This window comes from Gigantopelta aegis, chromosome 8 (assembly GCF_016097555.1).
Source record: "Gigantopelta aegis isolate Gae_Host chromosome 8, Gae_host_genome, whole genome shotgun sequence".
Classification (NCBI taxonomy): domain Eukaryota; kingdom Metazoa; phylum Mollusca; class Gastropoda; order Neomphalida; family Peltospiridae; genus Gigantopelta; species Gigantopelta aegis.
In genome coordinates this window covers 25,868,603-25,891,016 of record NC_054706.1, presented here as the reverse complement: position 1 = coordinate 25,891,016, position 22,414 = coordinate 25,868,603, and the positions used below count along the sequence as shown (strand labels likewise).

General features: G+C 33.6%; 1 protein-coding gene across 9 annotated transcripts in view; it reads left to right on the top strand.

Moving 5' to 3' along the window:
• The first annotated feature begins 1,385 nt into the window (after positions 1-1,385).
• Positions 1,386-22,414, top strand: part of LOC121379420 (histone acetyltransferase KAT6B-like) — a 43,560-nt gene continuing 22,531 nt past the window's right edge. For 5 of the 9 annotated variants that reach the window (XM_041508036.1, XM_041508033.1, XM_041508032.1 and 2 more), the window contains exons 1-7: positions 1,386-1,536; positions 2,127-2,961; positions 12,668-12,776; positions 13,645-13,757; positions 14,210-14,291; positions 15,750-15,915; positions 18,904-19,706. In XM_041508036.1, the coding sequence (XP_041363970.1) occupies positions 2,365-2,961; positions 12,668-12,776; positions 13,645-13,757; positions 14,210-14,291; positions 15,750-15,915; positions 18,904-19,706 (1,870 nt within the window). In that variant the 5' untranslated portion in view covers positions 1,386-1,536; positions 2,127-2,364. The remainder of the gene's footprint in view (positions 1,537-2,126; positions 2,962-12,667; positions 12,777-13,644; positions 13,758-14,209; positions 14,292-15,749; positions 15,916-18,903; positions 19,707-22,414) is intronic. The other 4 variants (XM_041508040.1, XM_041508037.1, XM_041508038.1 and 1 more) reach the window with 3 other exon arrangements.

The window sequence follows — 22,414 nt, the reverse complement described above, 5'->3', positions numbered from 1 at the left end:
ACATTCGGAGTGTCTTTGGTCATCCTGGTGTTTTTAATATCACAAAATGCATTTCAAAGTCACAGGCTCATGTTTCACTCAGTTGTAACTTTAACCAAATGTGTTTTAGGTTTGTCCCCTGCGCGTGCTGTAACCTCACCGTGGTGCAGGGGTGTAACATTCTCTTTGAGAATGGCCAATACAGCACAAATTGAAGTTTAGAGTAAAATTCGGTGTCCGTAAAATTCTTTGATATTTGTATTTGTATTTTTGCACAGTTCTTTACACTGTTTTTGTTTGAACCTTGAATTTTTATATTGATGTTGATCATCACTTTATTTATTTGCATTACCATAGTTTGACACCCAATAGCCGATGTATTTTTCGTGCTGGGGTGTCGTTAAACATTCATTCATTCATTTTTAGGTTTGTAGATTAACTAAACTTAGTGTTAATTTTCACGGGTTGAAACTAGGGTATGTCCCTTTAATATTAGTTTGTGTAGTTATGTGCATGTGGTGTTTTGGGGAGACGTGCGGATGGGTGTGTTTGAATGTAGGTGTGGCTGTGTGTGTTTGAATGTAGGTGTGGCTGTGTGTGTGTGTGTGTGTGTGTGTGTGTGTGTGTGTTATGCATGTTTGTAGATTATTACAATTATAATAGAAAATATTTTCATAATTAATATTGGGTGAAATAATAATAAAAATAGCGAACCTTTATTGATTGCATTTTATCGGGAAACTATTTATGTCCCACTCAGGCCCCTCTCCCCATCCAACAAACCCCCCCACCACCACCATCACACACACACACACACGTCCATGATTAAGCTAATAAATTTATAAGTGCATTAGAATGGGCCATAGTTTGTTGGGTAATATTTTATATTCCATGCAGTACTGGTTTATTTTATGTATAATGACAGTTCATGTATTCTGTTTACCATAATTCATTAAAAATAATAATAATTGAACGTGACTAGCAAGATGTAAATACTAGTATCGGATTCTGTGAAGCAAGTAATCGTTGATTCTAATGTATTTACGTTGTTACTCGTAAAGACTGCCGGTGGGGCATATATGTGTACCTTATGCCTTCTTAACCAATGAAATCACGTCTAGTTATAGAACAGGACAGATCGTTTCAACATGACACACTTATGGGAGAAATTGCCCTTGCTCAACTGACAATTAATAAATATATCTTTAAACTCTCCCAATGTTATTATTCCATTTATTGCATGCATATAATACAATTATTGGCGAATTAAAATCATACAACAATATTTCATTTATCGTGTTTGTACACCAGTAAAATAATTATATAAAAATTGGACTGTGCTGATCAAAATCGTTATTCTCCCAACTAATTGGCCAACGTCTGTTTTGCGCAGCGGCCATATTTGAATAGAGAATCTTCAAAATGGTGGAGTTAATATTGTGCATCTTTGATCAATTTTGTAGATGTTGGGATACTCATCTAGTAAATAAGATCATGCTATTTTGAAAGATAAAATGGTGGAGCAGTGATTCAAAATATTGTGACTGATTTTAATTGGTGAGTTTTTCTTGTATTTGGGGTTTTAGAACCCGTGTATGCCGCGCGGAATGCGAGTTACAAACATATGCGGATTAACTATTTTTTTGCCCCTTTTAGGTTCATGTCAGCTTATAAAATGTATATAAACAAGTTGATCTAAATATAAATATTATTACTTAGCCAAATGTTTTGTATTCCGTGGCACTATTGTAAGTAATTTTATCATTTTATATGGCGATCGCAATCCTGCTTTGCGGTGCGATGAACCGCCATTTTGCCGTCTTGAAGCGAAGAGAGATTTTTGTCGCCATTGTTTTATTTATTGCGCAGCGGTTGTACACAACTTGTAATATTTTTATTTGCATTGGAATTTTCTAATCATTTTACTGCAGCAGTTGCCATTATAATCGCTGTATTTTTAATCGTTAAACTTTAAAAATATGCTCTTTGTCCCAGACAGTTTTCTTTGCGCTTTCTTTGTCTGGCGATGGCGTTTTAGCCGACTTTGTCAGTTGTGTTAGTAGGTCGACATTTGATCACGGAATAACAGTTCTTTATTTTGGTTCGCATGTCTTTTTATATAAAATAATAATTATATTTTTTTCCAGATCTGACATGGCCGTGAAAACACTGGAAAACTTTCGTGTCTCAACAATGTTGGCCACTGGGTAATAATCGTTTGTTTTGCTACAAAAATGACGTAAATTACCAGCAAAAATTTTATATTATTATTTTAAAACTTGTATTATACAATTAGATGACCACTTATGTAACTACATTTACAACAATATGTGGTTTTATGACCGATTTATTCCCTACTAGCACCTTGTTGATTGTCTACCTATCATGGTAAAAGAAGGGCATTCAGGATTTGGAAACCCAACCTACACTTCCTGGCTGATTGAAGCTGTTAGGAAAGTTAAATATCAAAAACAGCGGCCCAGTTTTGACAGAATATGTCATGCCATTCTACAAAACCACAAAGTTAGCCGTGATTCCATAAAGGAACAGTTAGAGTTGTCGGTAAAGGATGGATCAATTTTAAAAGTTTACAACAAAGGTTTGGTAACTTACAAGGACCCAGACAGAATTTTAAAATTGCGTACAAGACGTCTTAAAGTTGGGAAAAAAGCAGACTTGACCAAAATTATCGTAAGATCTGTCAAAGAACTGGGTGAAGTTGGTGGATCAACACTGAAAAATATTGAAAAATTCATCTTGAGAAGTTATAAAATTGAACTTTGTGATGACGTCGAGTTGATAAGTCAGTTACGTCTCTCCCTAAAGCAGGGAGTGAGAAAAGGAACTCTTGTTCAAGAAGGTCGTCATGTGAAATTGGGAGCACTTTCTGAATCGGACTCTGTTGGTTCCAGTAGTAGCAGTTTCCAAAGTTTTGAAGAAGATATTGGTTCAAACATCATTCTTCCATTTGAACGACACAAAGTAAGTGCTACTTTTTTCCACATTTGCTATATTTATGTAGTCAAAATAAATTAAGCTGAATATTTATTGGGCTTGCAAATTATTTAATTTTAAAAATATTTTTTGTCGTAGTTAAACATTTTAACAGATTTTTAATTGTTATTGACAATTAACCTGCTAAGTACAATGCTTATTTTAAAAATCATTACATCAGTAGTGCTATCCTTCAGGGCTTGAAAAATAATTAATAGAAATGTTTAGCGAGCATTCTTTTTGCGAAATTTTGTTTCTTCTGTTTGATTTTTCATTATGAAAAAAAAATTCAGTAAATCAGTTATAAAAATTTAACTGTATTTTTAGTGGGTTTAATTAAAATATAAACTTATATTCAGTTGGTTTAATTCAAATATTATAAAATTAAATACTTGTACATGCACACACACACACACACATTTATTTATTTATTTATTTATTACCCATGTGGTCTACAATACAGGGCTAGCTCTGGTACTCACCAAAATCGCCAGTTGTGAATTTTAAAAACAATTGGCAAATTTTATTTTAATTTGGCGAAATAATTTCAAGTATTAATTGATATTTTGTTATAAAATAACTGGGTTTCTGTAAGTTTAATAGATAATTTGGCGGAATTTTCTGTTGAGCCAGAGCTAGCCCTGGGTTAAATAAATGTCATATTTTCCCCACCTAATCTTTATTGCCTGGATCATAACAATACCTTGAAAACTGTTAATGCACACTACTGACGTCACATGTCGCTATAGCAGCTGCAACCTTGTGACAGTTGCGGTTTCTGAAATTGACATCAATCTGCATCACTGTATTTGACATCACTGGATGTTATTAATGTCGATAGTGAAGTGATTACAATCATATTTAACATTTGTTCAAAACCATAGTTTGTGGATAATAAATAAATTATAACATTCGCAGGAGTACCATACGAAATTTATGAAACTCGTTTGAGATTGTTTTATACCCCTCACTCTCGCGTCTGGAATAAAATAATTCCCAAACTTGTTTCATAAATTCTGTATAGTGCTCATGCAATAATCTCTCTCTCTCTCTCTCTCTATCTGTCGATCTATATTTTTTCATATACCAATATTCAATGCAGATGACAAAATGTTGCATTCTTGCATAAACTGACAATGCTTATAAAACTATTAAAAATTGATATATAAATGTCTTTTATAGTATGAAATAGAATCTGTTGTTTCCTGACTAATTAGATGATAAAATTAAGTACAAAACATAATTCCAAACATACATGTCATTTTGTCATCTACATGTACATGTAATTCCCTAAGTGACATTTGTTCAGGGTCATTCACAAATATGAATAAATTACAATATGTATACCCATCCCTCTTAAAATAATATATATCAAGAATGTTTATTTTCTAAGGAATATTTTATCAACATTCTTATTATTATTATTTTTTTTAAATCATATAAATCCTAATTACAATTTACCTAGTGTATAGTTTGAACACTTATGAAGTTTTGTTATTTGTGAACAACCCATTACATAAATAAATATGCCTCTTTTAATCTTTTATTGCATCTCGCTAAAAAAGAAAAGTTGCTAACATTAAGTTATAACAATTCATGCATGCATATTTTGTGTTGTATTTAGGACTAAATATATAAATCAGAGATATATATAAATATTTGAATTTATATCTATATATTTTTTATTAGTTGTTTTAGCCATTGCAGACCTTGACCTTAAGTTTTTTCAGTTATAAAATCTAGTAGCCCTCGGTAAAAATTGGTAGCCCCATAACTTAAAACAAGAGAGAAAAAAGCTAAATCATTTATTTTTATTTAAACATTTTATGGAGGTTTTTTTTTTAATCATGAGCAATATACACTTATGAAAACTACATCATAGCCCTTAATGAACAATACATTTTTTTTTTTTTTTAAATCATTAAACAGAATCAGGGATATTGCCTATTTATCATTAAATAGCAGATAAGTAGATTTTTTTGAAAAAATCTCCTTTCTGTCACTGATTAATAATGTTTGGCTAGAGTTAAAACCTGATTTGAAAAAGTGATATTCAGAAATATTCAAAAGTTTATTGATATGTCACAGAAAGAGAGCAGAGAGCACACATATGAAAGGTCAAATTTCTGACACCATCTTGTTAATTGTGGAGTGACTGGACATGCCAAAAAATTTAGTAGCTCGGCGGACTACCAGGTTTAGACAACTTGTAGTCCGAGTGAGAAATTGGTAGCCAAAACATGTCAGGCTACCACTACGGTTGAGCCCTGCATTGCCTCATTTGGTTTGAACAACATGAATTGTGATGTGGAACATTTAGTTTTTAAAATTTTGATTAGTGACAATTGGAAATTGATTACCAACTACTACTTAATGTCTCTGAAACTTGCAAAGCAAACTACAGTGCGATACTGAACAAAATATTCCCTTATATAGATATATTGTAAAAAAAAATAACTAAGTAATTACATGTACATTGTAACATGCATGTATATATATATGTTGATGGTTTGCTGTACAAATATTGGGAATTTTAACATTGTTGGAGGAGGTAAAGGTCAAGTTAGAATATAATCGGATAGCTCCTTCGTGTGTGCATGTAGCATGTGTGTTCTTGTTTTCCTATTGATTGCATTAGTCCTTGAATGGTGCTGCAACATGGCCTCTTCTGTTGATATCCGTGTTAAGTATTATCAGCCGATGCCTCTCTTCCATGATAAAGCCTATTGACAAATCAATACAACCACAGGGGCCTGGTCTAGTGTGTAAGGTCATGCGGTTTGCTACGCTACCTGCTGCTTTGTGCACATATCATGTTTCTTTTGGATTTTTGCATTTCAGCAAATCTTGATTACACTTGTTATTATCTTAAGTACTGCACATTCTAGTTAAAAAAAAGAAAAGTAAATGTATACAGGGTTTAAAGTCTTTGTTTACTGATTGCCAAATGCAATTTAAAGTTTAATTTGGTGAATGTGTGTAATTTATTCACTAAAAAGCTGTTTGTGTATTGCTATTTAAAAAAAAAAATGTTTAACTAAATGTTACTTTAATTGCTATTAATTTTTGGCGTCCAGCTTAAATTTGTAATTAGGTTTTAATTTCTTCTAGATAAGCCTATAATTATTTTTTTTTAAATGTATTTTTAGTAATTAATTACAGTTGTAATTTATTTATCATTAACCAGTTAGTATACATGTATGTTAAATAATTTTTTAAGACAATTTATTTATAAATAATACTCTTTAACAAAAAAAAACATTTTTATAAACAACCAACATTTTTTATTGTTCTGTGAGTTAAAAAAAACCCACATTTATTTATTTATTTATTTATTTATTTCATCTTGATTCAGTTGGAAGACAAGATAGAGATATTGTTTTTCCAGTAGAGTAGAAGCACAATTTGTGTTTACCTCCAGTTTTCACAAATTGTAATACAGTTGGCACACCAAATGACCAAAGTGCATTTTGAAAATTGCTTTCAATACAGGTCTATCTACCTATAGATGTGGAGACTCAAAATGTGGTTATGAAGTATTTTAACTTTAAACCCAACTTCAAATATACACAATGATGTGGAATTAAAGCACTGTCTGAAATAGAATAAAAATGATTTTCGTGATTATTTCTTTCATATTAAACTGACAAGTAAATATTTTGCAAATACCCATTCAATGATACTTTACCTAATTTAGCATTTACTTGTTTGGGCTCTCATTGATGTACAAGGTAGTGTTTACTCTTGAAATTAAACTAAAGATGTCAGTTAACAGGTGTGATTTGTTACCTTTATTGAAACAGACTATAACACATTTTGATTGATATGTGTCGATTTCATTTACCCTTAAACTTTTAATTTAAAACTGCAAGTTAACTGATTATTTTGAATTGCAGCATAAATTATTAATTATGTCAAGCATATTTATTGAATATAAATTCAATATAAGTACATTAGAAATTTACACAATTTTGCAACAATTTAAAGGTGCTATATAATGCGAACTGTGATAAAGATTCTCCAATAAAAATGTATTTTCTACCAGTAGATAAAATTATTTCCTATAATCATTTATGGGCATATTGTTAAAGGTGTCTTCTTTAAATGTTAAATCAAAATTTTATTTAAAAAAAAGAAAAAAAAGAAATGATTTGCAATAGCTGTCATTGGGCAACATTGAGATAGCACCTGTAATATCAGTATAATGGATCACTCATAATATGGTTCTTGACAGTTTTGCTAAAAAAATACTTATAAATGACTACAAATATTTTGTTTTGGAGAGGGATAGGGGCAAACCATCATCAGAAACAGTCCCTCACATATTATTGTAACAGCCATGAAATTGACACACAGTTGACCAAAATTTGTTATAGTCTGTTCCAATAAAGTGCACAAATCACCTGTTTACTGACATTTTTCTTTTACTTTCAAGAGTAAACCACCTTGTACTTGAATGAGCGCCCAAACAAGTAAATGCTAAATTAGGTAGACTATCATTAAATAGATATTTACAAAATATTTACTTGTTACTTTAATATGTAAGAAATAATTGACGAAAATCAGTTTTATTCTATTGCCGACAGTACTTTAGTACACCTGACTTGTACAGCCTGGTCAGGGATTTATTCAGATATTCTGTTGAGTCTGAACATAGGCCCGTTCCAAAATGAAAGTGACACTGAAAAGTCCCAATTTTATGCTAAACATTCTCAATATATGTCTGTAGTGTACTGCATCATTTATTGGGCGAAAAAAATATCACGATTTACTATTTACTTCTACTAAGTTTCCCAATCTCATCATACATGGGACAGGTACTTGAATTTAAAGTGCTGTGCCAGATGTATGATGTATTGAGCTATATCAATCAAGATATTATTTAATATGATTAGAAAATAAAATAAAAAAATGTAAAAAATTTATATACCGGTATATTTTCCATTTAAAAATATTCCCCTGAAAAACAGAACCAGCTGAATTCGTTTCGGGAATTTCCGTAAGATTTGATCTGTGACATCACGAAGGGAACTCCTTTCGATAGTCAGCGCCATTGTTCATTGCTTCGTTTGTGTTTATTATGGTTAAACGGCGTGTTGTTGGCGGCTGTAGCAACACAAAAGCCGATAAATTTAGTCTTCACGCATTTCCTAGTAATGTTGCTGTGAGAAAGCCGTGTGTGAATTTGATTAAAACAACGTGGAAATACTGGACAGGAAGAAAATGCCAGAGACCGTTGCGACAGCAGACACTTTAGTTTCGATTCGTCCAAACTGGCGTGTCGGCTTTAGCGAGATATGGGAATACCATGTGTTATGGTTTTTAAAAAAGATGCTGTACCAACAATTTTTCTGCGACACAAAACAAATGACAACAAGCCGACGTCATCCACACCGAAACGACCTTGGGGTGCATATCGTCAATGTCCCAAATTGCGTTATGCTTTCAACTCCGGTCAATTTGTTTTCTCATGCACGGTTCGTGCAATCATCGAGATCCGATTTGTTGTCGTTTGCATCTCGTTCATTTGTGAGATTTTTCTTTATAGTTCGAGAACATTAAAACAATAAAGTCAGACAAGTAAGTATCTATAGCCTATTCGTAGTTGTTAACAATTTGGTTCGGACAATAGTCCGTCCCATCCTACAAAAATGTAGGGGTGTTTTTTTTTGGGGGGGGGGGGGGGTGGTTAAAGAAGAAAAAAGAAGCTAATTTTGTATGCATCTTAGAAAACAATCTGCTCAGAAATAAATGACTTGTAAATTCCATAGCATGAAAAAAGGCGTTCCCTGTAAAACACTATAAATACATTAAATTAATTTTACTATACCTCCCACAGAGAAAACCTTTTTTCATACTATGGAATGTGCTATAAGTTATTTATTTCTGAGCAGACTGTTTTCACAACTGCACACAAAAAAATTGTATTGTTTTGTTATTTCCAAAACACTTTTACTTTTTTTTTTTACGTCAAACTAAACTGAAATTATTCACACACAAAAACATCTTCCTAGATGGATGGGACGGACTAAAAGTCGTTTTTGTTTATTTTTTAAAATTAAAATAAGTTATTTATTTCTGAGCAGACTGTTTTCACAACTGCACAAAAAAAATAGTATTGTTTTGTTATTTCCAAAACACTTTCACTTCTTCTTTTTTTACGTCAAACTAAACTGAAATTATTCACCAAAAAAAAAACCCCATCTTCATGGATGGGACGGCCTAAAAGTCGTTTTTGTTTATTTCTTAAAATTACCGATATCGGGTCCACTTGACTTGTAGAATTCAAGTTATTTATCGTCTTTTCTACTACATCACAAGTATTAGAACATACAGTGTAGTAAAATAATTCGCACGAAAAGCTAAAGAACAAAACAAGAATAAAAGTTGTAAATTAGTGGTAAGCTGTCTCCACGACCATTTTCATCGTCATCTGTCAGGCCGGTGGTTCGTCGGAAGATGTTCCAGGTTCAAACTGATAAGGCATTATTTGTTGTGTTGCACAAATATTAGTCCAGTCGTCATTACTACACTATTCATCATCAAAAGAAGAATCGCATTATCAAGCTTTACAGTCGCTGTCGGTCCCACTTTCGCTTGCGCTGATAGTCATCTCGTGGTAGGTTTCTGTGAAGCGCGTTCCCTTCGTGACGTCACGGCTATTTACAGGCAAATGTTTTTACCGAGAATTTTACTCGGTCGTTTCCGGCAGTGTTCTACGGGAGTGATGTTTTAATACTTTTATGGGGCATTTTCGTAATTATTGACTTACATATCGGTGTAAAATATTATTGCAATGAATTAAGACAGCATTTAATTGTTGAATTTGAAATTTTAGTGTATGGTCTGGCACAGCACTTTAATGGTGGCAGTGTGCTGCAGTCCCCTATTCGTGTGCTCAAATGCCCTGAAAATTAAACAATTTTTTTTTACCATAATGCCCTAAACAAATCTTCATCGGTTCAGGCCAAATGGTTTTGCCTTCTTATTTTCCAAATTCGAGGCCTAATCGGACCATGGCAATTTTTTTTTGATAAATCCCTGCTGTATTATTATTGTTACAAATAATAATAATAATTATTATTATTTATGAATACCTCTGATAATTGCAAGAATGATAGTATTATTTGCTTGTGAAGTAAATTTTGCAGAACTAATTTTTCACAGTGGCAGGGAACCTTTTTCTTTTTTTTAGTATCGCTTCGCAATTCACTATGCAAGTTTCAGAGATCGATACACAAATTTAAAACATTAAACAGTAGTTGCTAATCAATGTTGTTTTTCACAGTATATACAAGTGTTTCCGTTACCATTAATAACTAATTTTAAAAGACTACGTTTACTGCAGAGGGGACTATTAACCAGACACATTGTTAGATTGGGTTCTTTCTTTTTCCTGTAAAAAATTAAATATAAGTCATAAAATTGAAAAACTGGTTCTTTATAAAAACAAACCACTTAAAAAAATTCCTGATGATACCCATCTTGATGAAAAGTAAAAACAAAAGTTTAACCAGAATTGCCACAACTGGATATTCTGGATATTCCAGAAGATCATCACCAAGAAAAGAAAATCTCAGTAGAACATTTTTTAATGATTACAACTGCCTGTAAGTGTATGACGTACTATAAAACAGCATGTAAAAACAAAACATGCTAATTTATGCTAAATTCCCTTTTGTAAGCAGAGATGATTGATGACAATGATTACACAACTGACAGTGATGTGTTACATTTAATATTTTATTTTTTAACCCAGACCGAAAATAAAACACACACATAGATTGATTAGATATAACCTATGACTCATGTTTTGACTTCTCTTCATTTGCTAGTTATTTTGTGACTAGTTAATGACAATGAATGTTTTCCCACTTAAAAAATTTACCCCCACCCCCCCCACCCCCCCCCCCCCAAAACCCCCAAAAAACTTCACCAAAACATGTTGACTTTTGTGTGATGAAGATAAACATAAATTAGTGTTACATTTTGCATTTAAAGGTACGTTTATCATTTATTAAAAAAAAAATTCTGCACAAAACAGCTGAACCTCATTTACCTCAAATTTAACAATTGGTGTATTTTGTTTCAAAACAAAACCCATATTACTCACAGCAACAGGTGGCATATATAGGGAATATAATATTAAATATGTCTACCTGTAGGTTATTGACTTTATCCTGTGAAGAAACTCTGTGAGGTTTGCCAAGTAGAATTCCTTATTCATTCTGAACAGGATGAATCTGATAGCCTGTGTCTTTAACCTGTTACTGTTTTCATCCTGAAAATCAACAACAGGACTTCTAACGTATATGTAACAGTGGCACTGCCAGCAATTGCCATTGCTTTAGATTGCACCAAAGTCAAGGCAATAAACAGTGCCCAAAATATGTATGCCAAAAATAATGACACCCATGTTGAGCACAGTTAAACAGCTAAAATATTAAGCTTCAACTTAAAGTGCATTTCAGAATATCTACAACTCTATAGTATACTCAGAACAGACCTAAAAAAATCTTGATGCATGCAAATTATCAGTGAGATGTAAAGCACTGCTGCATATGAATTGAAACAGGTCTTACTGATGGCAAGTTTTTTGTAGTGGATAAAAATTATTGCAGTCAGTTGAAGGGTTGTTTTCTGTTTGTTACAAAAGTTACTGGTTTAAAATTGGTGAGCTTTTTGCCTACCTTTCAAAATTACTGTAGATCTATAACAAATTATTACTGTAAAAAAAATAGTTTTTTAAACTCATGATTCATAAATAAATGTTTATCTATTTATATATATATATATATATATCACTTACCACAACACAAAATTTGTTATCGATTAAAATTAACAATGTTAAAAACATACAGTCAAAGCAAACAGTACAAGTCAGTCAGATCGCGTGACAAGTGATCCAGCTAGTGCGGTAGTTTATAACTGGCTTTAAATAGTCAGTCTATAATCAGTCAGTAGTTGCTGGGTAAAAACATTTACCTGTAATAGGTGCTTAGGGATTCCCCTGTATATCCGAGTTGGTGACATGTTATCGCTGGCTTATATGATTAGTCATCTGGACAGTTTCTGCTTAGATGCAGATTGAATTGGAATTTGTTCTTAAAACAAAAGTTTGCTATGACCAGATGCAGCATTTTATCAGTGAATCATTAGGTATTTTATTTTTACATTTTATTTTGTTAAACAATTTAAGTGTTTTTTTATTGTATAAAAATAAGAAGAGGGAGATGAAACTGTGGCCACTAGCCTAGGAAACCTAGGGGATTTTTATATTTGTAAATTTTATGGAGAAAACTGTCGCACATTGAATGTGTTTCAAAAGTTTACATAAGTTTGCAAGTAACTGTTCGTACAATTGTTATGTATAGATTGTTAGAATGTTGGGTTAAGAAGATCTTCTTGGAGATTTGCATTGAAGTGTTTATATGTATCAGGGGTGGGAATTCTCCTCTGATCAGCTGTTTTCCTCTCATGGAACATTGCATTTCCTTGCATTTTAATCGTCCTTTCCTCCAAAATGTGTCAGATGGCATAGATTTTAACCTAGGATTTCAAGAATTTCGGGGACCCCACTAGATTTCCTCTTTTTTACAGTTCACCAATTCCCACTCCTGATGTATGTAGGTTTAAGAGTTTATATTTAATTTTTGATGTTGGATTTATTTTTTATTGTTAAATTATTTTTCAGAAATGTGCCCGTCCATTACCTATCTGCAGTTTTTGTCTTGGTACTGCTGAGAAGAACAGACATGGTGAAGAGGAAGTTCTCATATCATGTGCCAACTGTGGAAACAGTGGTACGTTCAAGTCTAAACAGGCTTTTGCTCAGCTCATATATCACTTCATGCCCTCGCTCCTGCACCACGACTGGTGTAACAAAGGCCGTGGTATGTGCTATCTTGTCTATGGGATGGTGCGTATAAAAGATCCTTGCTGCTAATTGAAAGGAGTAGCTCATGAAGTGGTGACAGCGGGTTTCCTCACTCAATATCTGTGTGGTCCTTAACCATTTGTCCAACACCATATAACCATAAATAAAATGTGTTGAGTGCGTTGTTAAATAAACCTTTTCCTTCTTCTGACCATGGGAGATTTGATATGGTTTGACATATTGTGTCTTCAGCAATTATTGACTCTTATTATAAGAAAAAAGTTTTAAAATTCATTTCTTGTCATCAAAGCAAATTGTATGGCATACTCATCAGTAAACCCCCCTAGCAATAACGTCGACAAAACTAATATTTTTTTGGGGTGACTTTTTGTTTCATACCCTCAAAGCAAAATGTCAGATTTCACGCTGTATTTTTTGCACACTTAAAATAGCCCACAGCATATTGATTTAATATTTTGAAATTACATTCAGAAGAATTACATTCTAGACGAAAAAGCTTTGAAATTATTTGTCCTTTGTTCCGAATTGTTCGTTCACATTGATTGTAGAATCTAAAAGTTGTCTTTTAAAGTAATTTTTTAAAAATAAAGTTAGTTTTGGCTTTATCAAGGTCATCATTAAAATTACAAAAATGGTTTACTGAAAGTGTAACCTGAATGAACCACTGGTTGTCAATTGATTGGTCGACATAAAAAGTCATCAGTGTCGACTTACTTTTGAAATGTGTTAAATGTGAAATGACTGAGTTTACATAATGTTCTGTTATCTTTTAGGTCATCCATCTTGCCTCAAATTTTCCCCTAGTCTTGCCGAAAAAGTGAGAACGTTAAGGTGGCAGTGTATTGAATGCAAGAAGTGTTCATTTTGTGGAAAGTCTGGGAAGGAGGTAAGAAAATGATTATTGTCGTTAGTAAGTTGGATGCAGTGTACATTTTAATTGATAATAATCTATCATTGGTCAGTTTGTTGAATACTACAAGTACTTCTTCCGATTAGTTAATATTAATTAACTGGTGGTCTGGTATCAGTATTTAAGATAAACCATAGTTTGCATCTTATGTTTCAGAATGAATCGGATACGTGGTGAACCTTTACATTCTGAATTATATTTGAAAAGTCAGTGTACGACAGACCACAATACACGTGTATTAAGTGTTTTTAAAATATAATTAACATAACCAAACAAGCTGTTAACCAAGTAACATTTGCATGAAACGACTTTGGTTACTATATTTTGAAATACTGTCCCCTGCAACATGGTGCATTTAATGCACAGGCTTTTTTCCCATTCTGCTGGATGTTGAGTATTAATGAGGTTTTTTGTGTGTGTTTTTTCAGGATAACATGCTATTTTGTGATGCCTGTGATCGTGGTTTTCATATGGAATGTTGTGATCCACCATTAACCAAAGCTCCTAAAGGTATATTTAAGAGATACTTTAATTATTTGAATTGTGTGATGTGCCTATAACCTTTAGACTACTGGATTAATTTTTTACAAAAACCATGTTGAGTGTGTACAAGTTTATAATTTTTACTCACTTAAATGTTTTATAAATACATAAAATAAAGTTCATTTCTGAATTAGTAAGTAGTATTTTCGTGGGGTTTTCTAGTTTATGTTGATTAAAATTTGGCAAATTTTTTTAAAAGGTTGCATTTACTTACAGGCATTTGTGGCCAGCTGTCCAGTATTTATTTCCAATATCGGTGGTTTTCTGACCAGAATTAAAAAAAAAAAAACGAACTACTATTCATATCCCCATATTTGGTGATTTTCGTTGTTGGTAAAATGATAAAATTTATTATCAAATTAGCTGTCGCAATCGCCTATCGATCCCTGAAAATGACCATGACATGCCGCCATTGTTGTCAAGTGAAAATACTTGTCGAAAACCACTTTTTGAACTCAAAATTCCAAGCTATTTTCCATTGAAACATGAAAAACTAAAACAGCCAAGCTCTAAACTAAATTGTTTTCTGTTGTTAAATATGTTTCCTTGAGTGCCGTGTACCAAATGGTGGGGAAAATGAACTGGGAAATGCACCATATACCGTGTACAGTATATCGACTGGTGTGATGTTGGGCGAGATATCTCACCTGCAGTAGTCAGAAGGTTAATTAAGAATCAAACCTGACAATGTGGCCACCTATTCTTGGATAAAATGCCCACAGTAATGTTTTATTTTACACTGTGCTGCAAGGTTCCAACTTGAGACATCATGGGTACTAGTATTCATTCAACAGGGCATTTCCAGTATGAACTATATGATGAATTTCAAATGGAGGATACATTATGACATTTTGTTTTAAACAGTATGACTGTATTCTCCTATAGAGTGCTTTGAACATACAGGTCTTGTTTGGGATTTCTTTTTCTTTGGTTTTGGGAGGTTGGTGTGGTAGTTTCTTACCTTGCCTTGATGAAGTCAAAAGGCATGATACAGGTAAGACATTTCCAATGACATCGACAATGTGAACTTGGTATTTAGTTCCATTAAGTTTTCATGTTGCCCTCCATTTGTCACAAACTAATACTTAGACCAATGAAATTTGCTTTATAATTGCATTTATGTATTTTCATCAGAATATATGTCAACTTTTTTTCTTTCAGTTTTAAAATTTTGTTTTGTAATTAACAAATATTATAGAAATTTCTGTGTTTGTGAACATTTTTCGCAAACTGCAAGTCTATTAATCATCATCTTGATGCAGGTTAACATTTGTCACGTTGATGGGTTGCCACAGACAGTTTATAATTTTCCCCTCTTAAAAATATTTTAAACGTTCAGAAAGTATAATTGAACAAAGATGCTTTGTGTATTTGTGTGTTTCTCTTTAAATGTTTATGTTCATCTTGGATTCTTTCTTTTCACAGGCACCTGGGAATGCAATATCTGTGATCCGGATCGAGGAACAAAGAAAGGCCGTCACTTTCTGGAAATGGCAGCTAGGTACACGGCCAAGTACAGGGCCCAGGCTAAGGCACAGGCAGCTAAGCTACTGGCCAAATCTAAAGCAAACGCTAAGGGCAACTGTCACAAGTAAGTCTCACTGGCGACAGTGTGTGCTTGTTGTGCAGACATGGGGTGTCACGGCCCCGCTGTTCTGGCTGGCTGTTGCTTTAGGTGGTTTTGTTGGATTTGCTTGCTTTGTGTCTGCTTGGTTCCTATTTTATTTACATTTTAAAAAAATCATAATTGCATTTCCTTTGCTACCAGCAGCACTTTAACTTGAATCGGTTTGTGTAGTCTATAATAGTTGGGGGGGGGGGGGGGGGGATAAGGGGCCAGTGTACACTTTTTTGAAAATGAAAAATGTTTTTCAACATTTTTCATTTAGGGATGTACACTTTCGGGGGGAGGGGGGCTTATGAAAATATTGAAAATTATGGACGGCCCCTTAGAATGTATCATCCATAAACATTTTGAAGGATATTTTATACTTGGCTTGACTTCTTCAAATATTGTCAAGACAGTACCAGTTTTAAAAATCACATGCTGCAACATGCAGTATCGAAGCATATATTTACAAACAGTTTTAGGTGCCTTGTTTCCTTTTAAAATCTGAAACATTTGTTAAAGTTTCTTGCTATCCTGTACGTTAACAAAAAATTAAACGATTCTTAAATTCTTAGATATTCTTTTCCTAATTTTATGTCTGCAAATTAGCAAGCAAATGCATCTTGTGATATTCACCTTTTAGTCACAGTCAGCATTGTTAATCTGCACTGTTTATTTTTTTCACAAGATTACTATATCTCAGTACTAGAAGAAATCACATGAGACTTAACTTCTATGGCCTATGATGGAGTGTGACGACCTCCTTTATGTTGGATGGTGATAAGTAATTATTTTTGTGAACGAGTCTGCACTTTTGGAAATAAATGTGAATAAATAGATGGAAACCCCCCAGAAAATTGTGTTTTGTAGGTTGTCGTTTAGTGGGGAATTCTAGGTTTGAGTAAAAGTTGAGAAAAAACATTTGTAATTTCAGTTTATCACTGTCTTATCTGCCAAAATGATACACTGTTGGCTCTTTAATAAGAAAAGAAAATGCAATATTTGTGATAAAATAACGTAAATCAATGTAAATTTTTTATCAGTGACATGATGGATCTTACAGGCTCACTATATCTTCATTGTACTTACAACACTTTAATGTTCACCCCAAATTGTGCCCTAATATGTAGTTAATTTTATATAGTTATGGTGTGCGAGCACTGTTCTTAGATTGTAAGTAGGGATGTTTTATAGGCATGCATGTATGTAGTCGTCTGCCTCCATTGCAGATTTTTGGTTCTGATTTGCACTTGAATTTGTTTTTTTTTTGTTTTTTTTTTATCTTGAGATCACTACAAGTAGTTGATCCCAGTGTTCAAAATTGTTTGAGAATGTAGTCACTAAATAAAATTAAGAGCAATTTTACCATTTTTTACCATTTTAAGCCCACCTTAGTTGTAACAGTAATCATGCATGGATTGACAGTATTTTGTGAATCTCTATTGTGCATAGTATTAAACCAATTTGCTTTGTGGAACTTAATTTTAATTATATCATTTTGACAAATGACAAGTGATGATCTTGAAATTTGTTACAGTAATCAACATTGCCATGTTGCAAAAAGCATTTGCAAAATTGATCTGCAATGATATTTTTTAAATGATTACTGGGTTTTCACTTGTTATTTGTCTTAAATTGCTATGACAAATCCATCCCTTTGTTGTGTTATGATTCAATAAACAGCATGTTGGTACATGCATGATAAAAGAGTTTTTACTGAAAGATCAGCCATTCAAGAGAGCTAGTTGGCACTTATTTAGATATTGCTTTCCATACTTTGTCCTCATTAAAATATTTACATATTCCTCCTGCCGTGTTCCATTTTGCCTGCCTTTCAAATATGTGTTTCTAGTGACTTAGTTCTGCAGGCTGTACCCATGTGTATGAGATCAATCCTGGATCCAGGCTCGTGTCTGTGGCATGTTTATCACTTTGTTTTAATCAGTCATCATATTTTATCTGTATAAAGAGAGGTTGCAGGATAAACAATATTATGGATTGATAATAATTTCTCTTGGCAATCAAATTTTACATTTTCATCTATAATTCTCTTGGTTTCAGTTTATTCATAGTTTTACCATTCTGTTATTGTAGCACAGTTACTGGTGTGCATATAGAAACATTTAAATTGCAGGCAAAACTGTGGGCAGTCATGTAAATGTAAACTTATTTATAAATGAACAATCTATGACTACATCAGACTAACTGTTTTTAAAACCCAGGTTTAAAAATCACTATTCAGTCAGTGTTAGAAGGGAAAGGTAAAGAGGAACTATGCCCTTAAGCATGATTAATTATCTCTAGTGATATTGATTTATAATCCTACATGTGTAATAAATATACCTATTTATATAATTCCTTAATCACATATAAAGGAGATAAAGGAATGGTCTGTAATAGTAAAGAAAAAAGAAAAAAGTATGGAATGTAGCATTCAAAGTATTTTTTAATTCTCCATTGACTCTTCCTAATAAAGACTAGAAATGCAATTTGTTCAAATGTGGGGCTCTGTGTTTCGCATTCTTTAGACACCTGAACACAGTAATTATATTCAAACAAATATTAGGAAATGTTAGCAAGTATAAAATTTTAGCCAATTTGGCAAGGCTATACATGATACTAAATTTTAAAATATGTACAACAGACTGTTCCGAAAAACTTTTGTGCGATTGTTTTGTCTGTGATTAACTGATCACAAACAAGGCTACATGCTATTGATTAAACCAAAAGGATAGCAAACATAGCATGTGCATTACTTCAATTCTCTATTAAATTTAAGTTTACTCTGAGCTGCATGAGGTCAAAATTGATAAATAGTATTATTTCAGCTATCCTACAATTTATTTTCTACTACGATGACCTCCCTAAAGTTTTAAGTCACTTATTTGGATTTTGCTAAAGGTTACGATCACTAAAAAATTTATGATTTACAGTATATATGTATATCGACCTTATCCTGTTCTCTTACAGGAAATTTGTGGATTCCAAAAAGCGAGGTCCTCGAAAGAAAAAAGGTGATACATCGTTGACAAATGGCGAAGAGTTGGACTCCTCAGGTGAGAAGAAGGGGAAACACAGTTCGGCATCGTCGAGCGAGTCTGATGGCAATGACTCGGACACGACCACCTTTGAACCCTTCCTGACCATGAACAAGCCGAAAGGCTTAGTAGATGGTTTGACTCAATTCTTCACACCCAGCAACAAGCGCAAATCTAGAGTTTCTCTTAGTTCACTGCAAACCGATTATTTAAGTGTAGTCAGGGCCTCGAAACAAGGCAAACAAAACCAGAGCAAATCGCAGCAGGCTGCGAGCAAACTCTTGAAAAAATCCAAACGTCTTCAAGTTAATAAGGGTCGTAAAAGACTGGGAAAACCTCCGGGCAGCGGGCAGCTTAAAGGCCTTTTCGATGGGTTGTCTCATTTATTCAGTGCCCAAGGAGAGAGAAAGAGAAATTTTGCCGATTATTCGCTGCAGAAGCGGAGAAGGAAACGGACAGATACGTCCGCTGATAAAAACGTGTCTGAAAGTGCTCCATCACCACCACGACCATGTGTTCTGGGAGGGATTAAGGATTTTTCTGGGCTTAGTGCATTTTATAGCCCATCATTCTCATTTCTGGGTATGGGTAGGGGTAGAGGTAACGACATGTTTGACTGGCGATTACAAATTGGTGACACGAGCGTCAAGCTGAAAGGAAGAGGACGGGGTTTTTCTCTCAAAGCTGTGGACTCGTCACCGAAGGACGGACGAGGGAGAGGTCGCGGGTCCAAGGGTAAGATGAAATTTATGTGATGCGATGTGGCTATGTCTGAAGAAGTAGCTAGTAAGCAAGCTCTGTGCATATCACGTACCCGTTCACTTTTATTTTCTTAAAAAAAGACAAAAATCAACACCACCAGACCACGCCACTTTGCTTTTCCAGTACCATACCATGAGTGCATCATCATAAAACTTTCTCTAAATTTCCTGCAAGCATATATTGTCTTCTCTCTCAAAGAAGAAGGGAAACTTCAAAAGCAAGCAGCTATGTGGAATATATTTTCATGCTATATTTGCATGATTTTAGTTTTTTTTTCTTCTGGCCATCCATCCATCCATTCATTCATCAGTTCATCCATCTGTTCATCGTGTCTGCTGTTTTCCTTCCTTCACTTATATAACCTAACTGAATGCCGTCCTTGCTCTACTAACCTTTTCCTGCTGTAGTGCTCTATACTAATAAGTGTGGGATGCTGTTTGCCTGGGGTCGGATTTCAGTTTTTTCCAAAATGCGTTAACATTTGTGGTACCTACTGGTAGGGCAGCCCGCATTGCCAGAATATGGTCTGTCGTTGCTGTCTTGTGGAGGATGGCCAGTCACTGGTTGTGACATCAATACTGTTTTTTATTATAATGCGCGTGCTTGCTAATTAGTCTCTCTGTATGATTTTCTTTTGCTCTGCTACTCTTCACATAGACAGCCATCATCGCATTCTGCCATGACTCACACCCACGGATTTACATGGCAAGATGAGAAAAACCTCCGAAGAATTACCATGTGATGTTTGGACATGGAAATAAAGATTTTTTGTCTGAAAGAACTTTTAATTTTTCATTGATAGTCTTTTGTTTGGTTTTCCTTGTGGCCTTGCACATCCTTCACAGGATGGCACGGCAGGTCATATTCTGGCAATGCGGGTTTGTGGGGCTGGTTTTGGTTTTCACTTCTCAATACCTTTGTGCAGTTTTGAATTACTTTTAGTTGTTTTATATTATGGTTCGTTATACTTTGTAATTAAATATGTAAATATTTTTCACTCAAAGTTTGCTAAGGATCATTAATTTTAAAAGTTGCTCCTTTTTTTTTTTACTGTCATTGACGTTTTTATTCTGCAGTTACATTCCTTTTTGAAAAATGCATTTGGATTGGCATTTTCAAATATACATTAAAAATATGACGACATTTATTATAGATCATGTAACGGTCATGTAATTGCTAGTTATAATCACATCTCCAATGCTTTCTACCAATCATGAATTTTTATCTTTTTAAGCTGGTTCCACTTAACTGATGAATTCCAAGTTCTTGGATTGAATGAACATTTTTTAATGACGATCATAAACTAAAAGACTGGCTACTGGTTATTTAGTTCCACCTGTGCTAATGGTTAACTCAGTCATGCTCTACTTGTTAAATAGGAATTAATCTGTTGGTATTTGTAAACCTGGCACTATTAGTACATGCATTAATCCAGGAGAATTAACCTTGTATCCCAGTAATGTTCTTTTGTGGTTACCTGTGATGAAACTGGAGGTTGTAAAATCCAGTGACCCCTGTTCACCTACGTTTTGCAATATTAATCCTTGCACAATGATCTTTGTCAAAGTCCAGGAAAAATCTCAAGAACTGTATCCAGTACTACTGTCTTGCAGTTGAACAAGTTGATGAAAGTGGTTAAGATTTGCTAAGAATCGGAAGTATGGAGACCTTCAGATCCTCTTGGAAAATGGGCCATCGCCATGAAGCTCTTTATCAGCTGTCTTTTGCAAAAATGTGGAATGTGAGGACCCATTTCGAAGTATTTATTACAACTTCCATGTCTTCTTGCTCGGATGAACGGACGTCATGCTTAAAATACTGCCGGTAACTGGTTGTCCTTTAGAAGGAGGTACTTTACTCTTGCTAAGTGATGTCACCAGTGTTATGCCATTCTGGAGTGCAGGTATGGTGATTTAATGTCAGTGTTTGGACGGTGAAGATTAGTCGTAAACAAGCAGGTGGAACAAAGTACATTTATTTCTCAACATTCTTCAAAGTCCAAAGTATGGTGCTTGTGTGACGTTTATTCAAAGAACTCGTACATATTCTTTCATCATGGCAATTTTTCGTGTTCAGAATACATTTTGTGATCCAAAGCAAACTTGAGTGAGTGTATGTATGTATGTGCACGTACAAATGTGCATGTGTGATTGAGGAGGTGTACTGGTATATGCTGGTGTTGAATGTTTTAAATATATATTCTTAATCTTATACTGATATATAGTAAGATAATTTTATTCATTTAACTTTTTATTTTCAGATTACTTGTCCATAATTTAATTTGTGTTATCGTTCATGCAAACTTATTTTTAGTTGCGTATTGTGTTATAGCATTATTCACTGTATTGTATCCTTTCAAATGACTGTTTAAATAATAATTGTTGTTAGATGGTTTCCAAAAATTCATAATGAAATGAAATGGTAATTTTTTTTTTTTTAATGGAATAATTGGTGACTTGTAAGTAATCAGTATAATTTTATAATGGTTAACATTTTACTATTATTGTGTCTGATGAATTTCATATTCCCTCAAATGTACTCCTAAAATTTTAAGATGATTGTTCCTAGTCTTGAAAACATGTAGGAAATAAGGAAATTAATCTGTTATCCATTGTACTAAACTTATGTTTAAAGAGTACAATGTTTAGTTCAAATTTAGTCTTTTATGCAAATACAGCAAA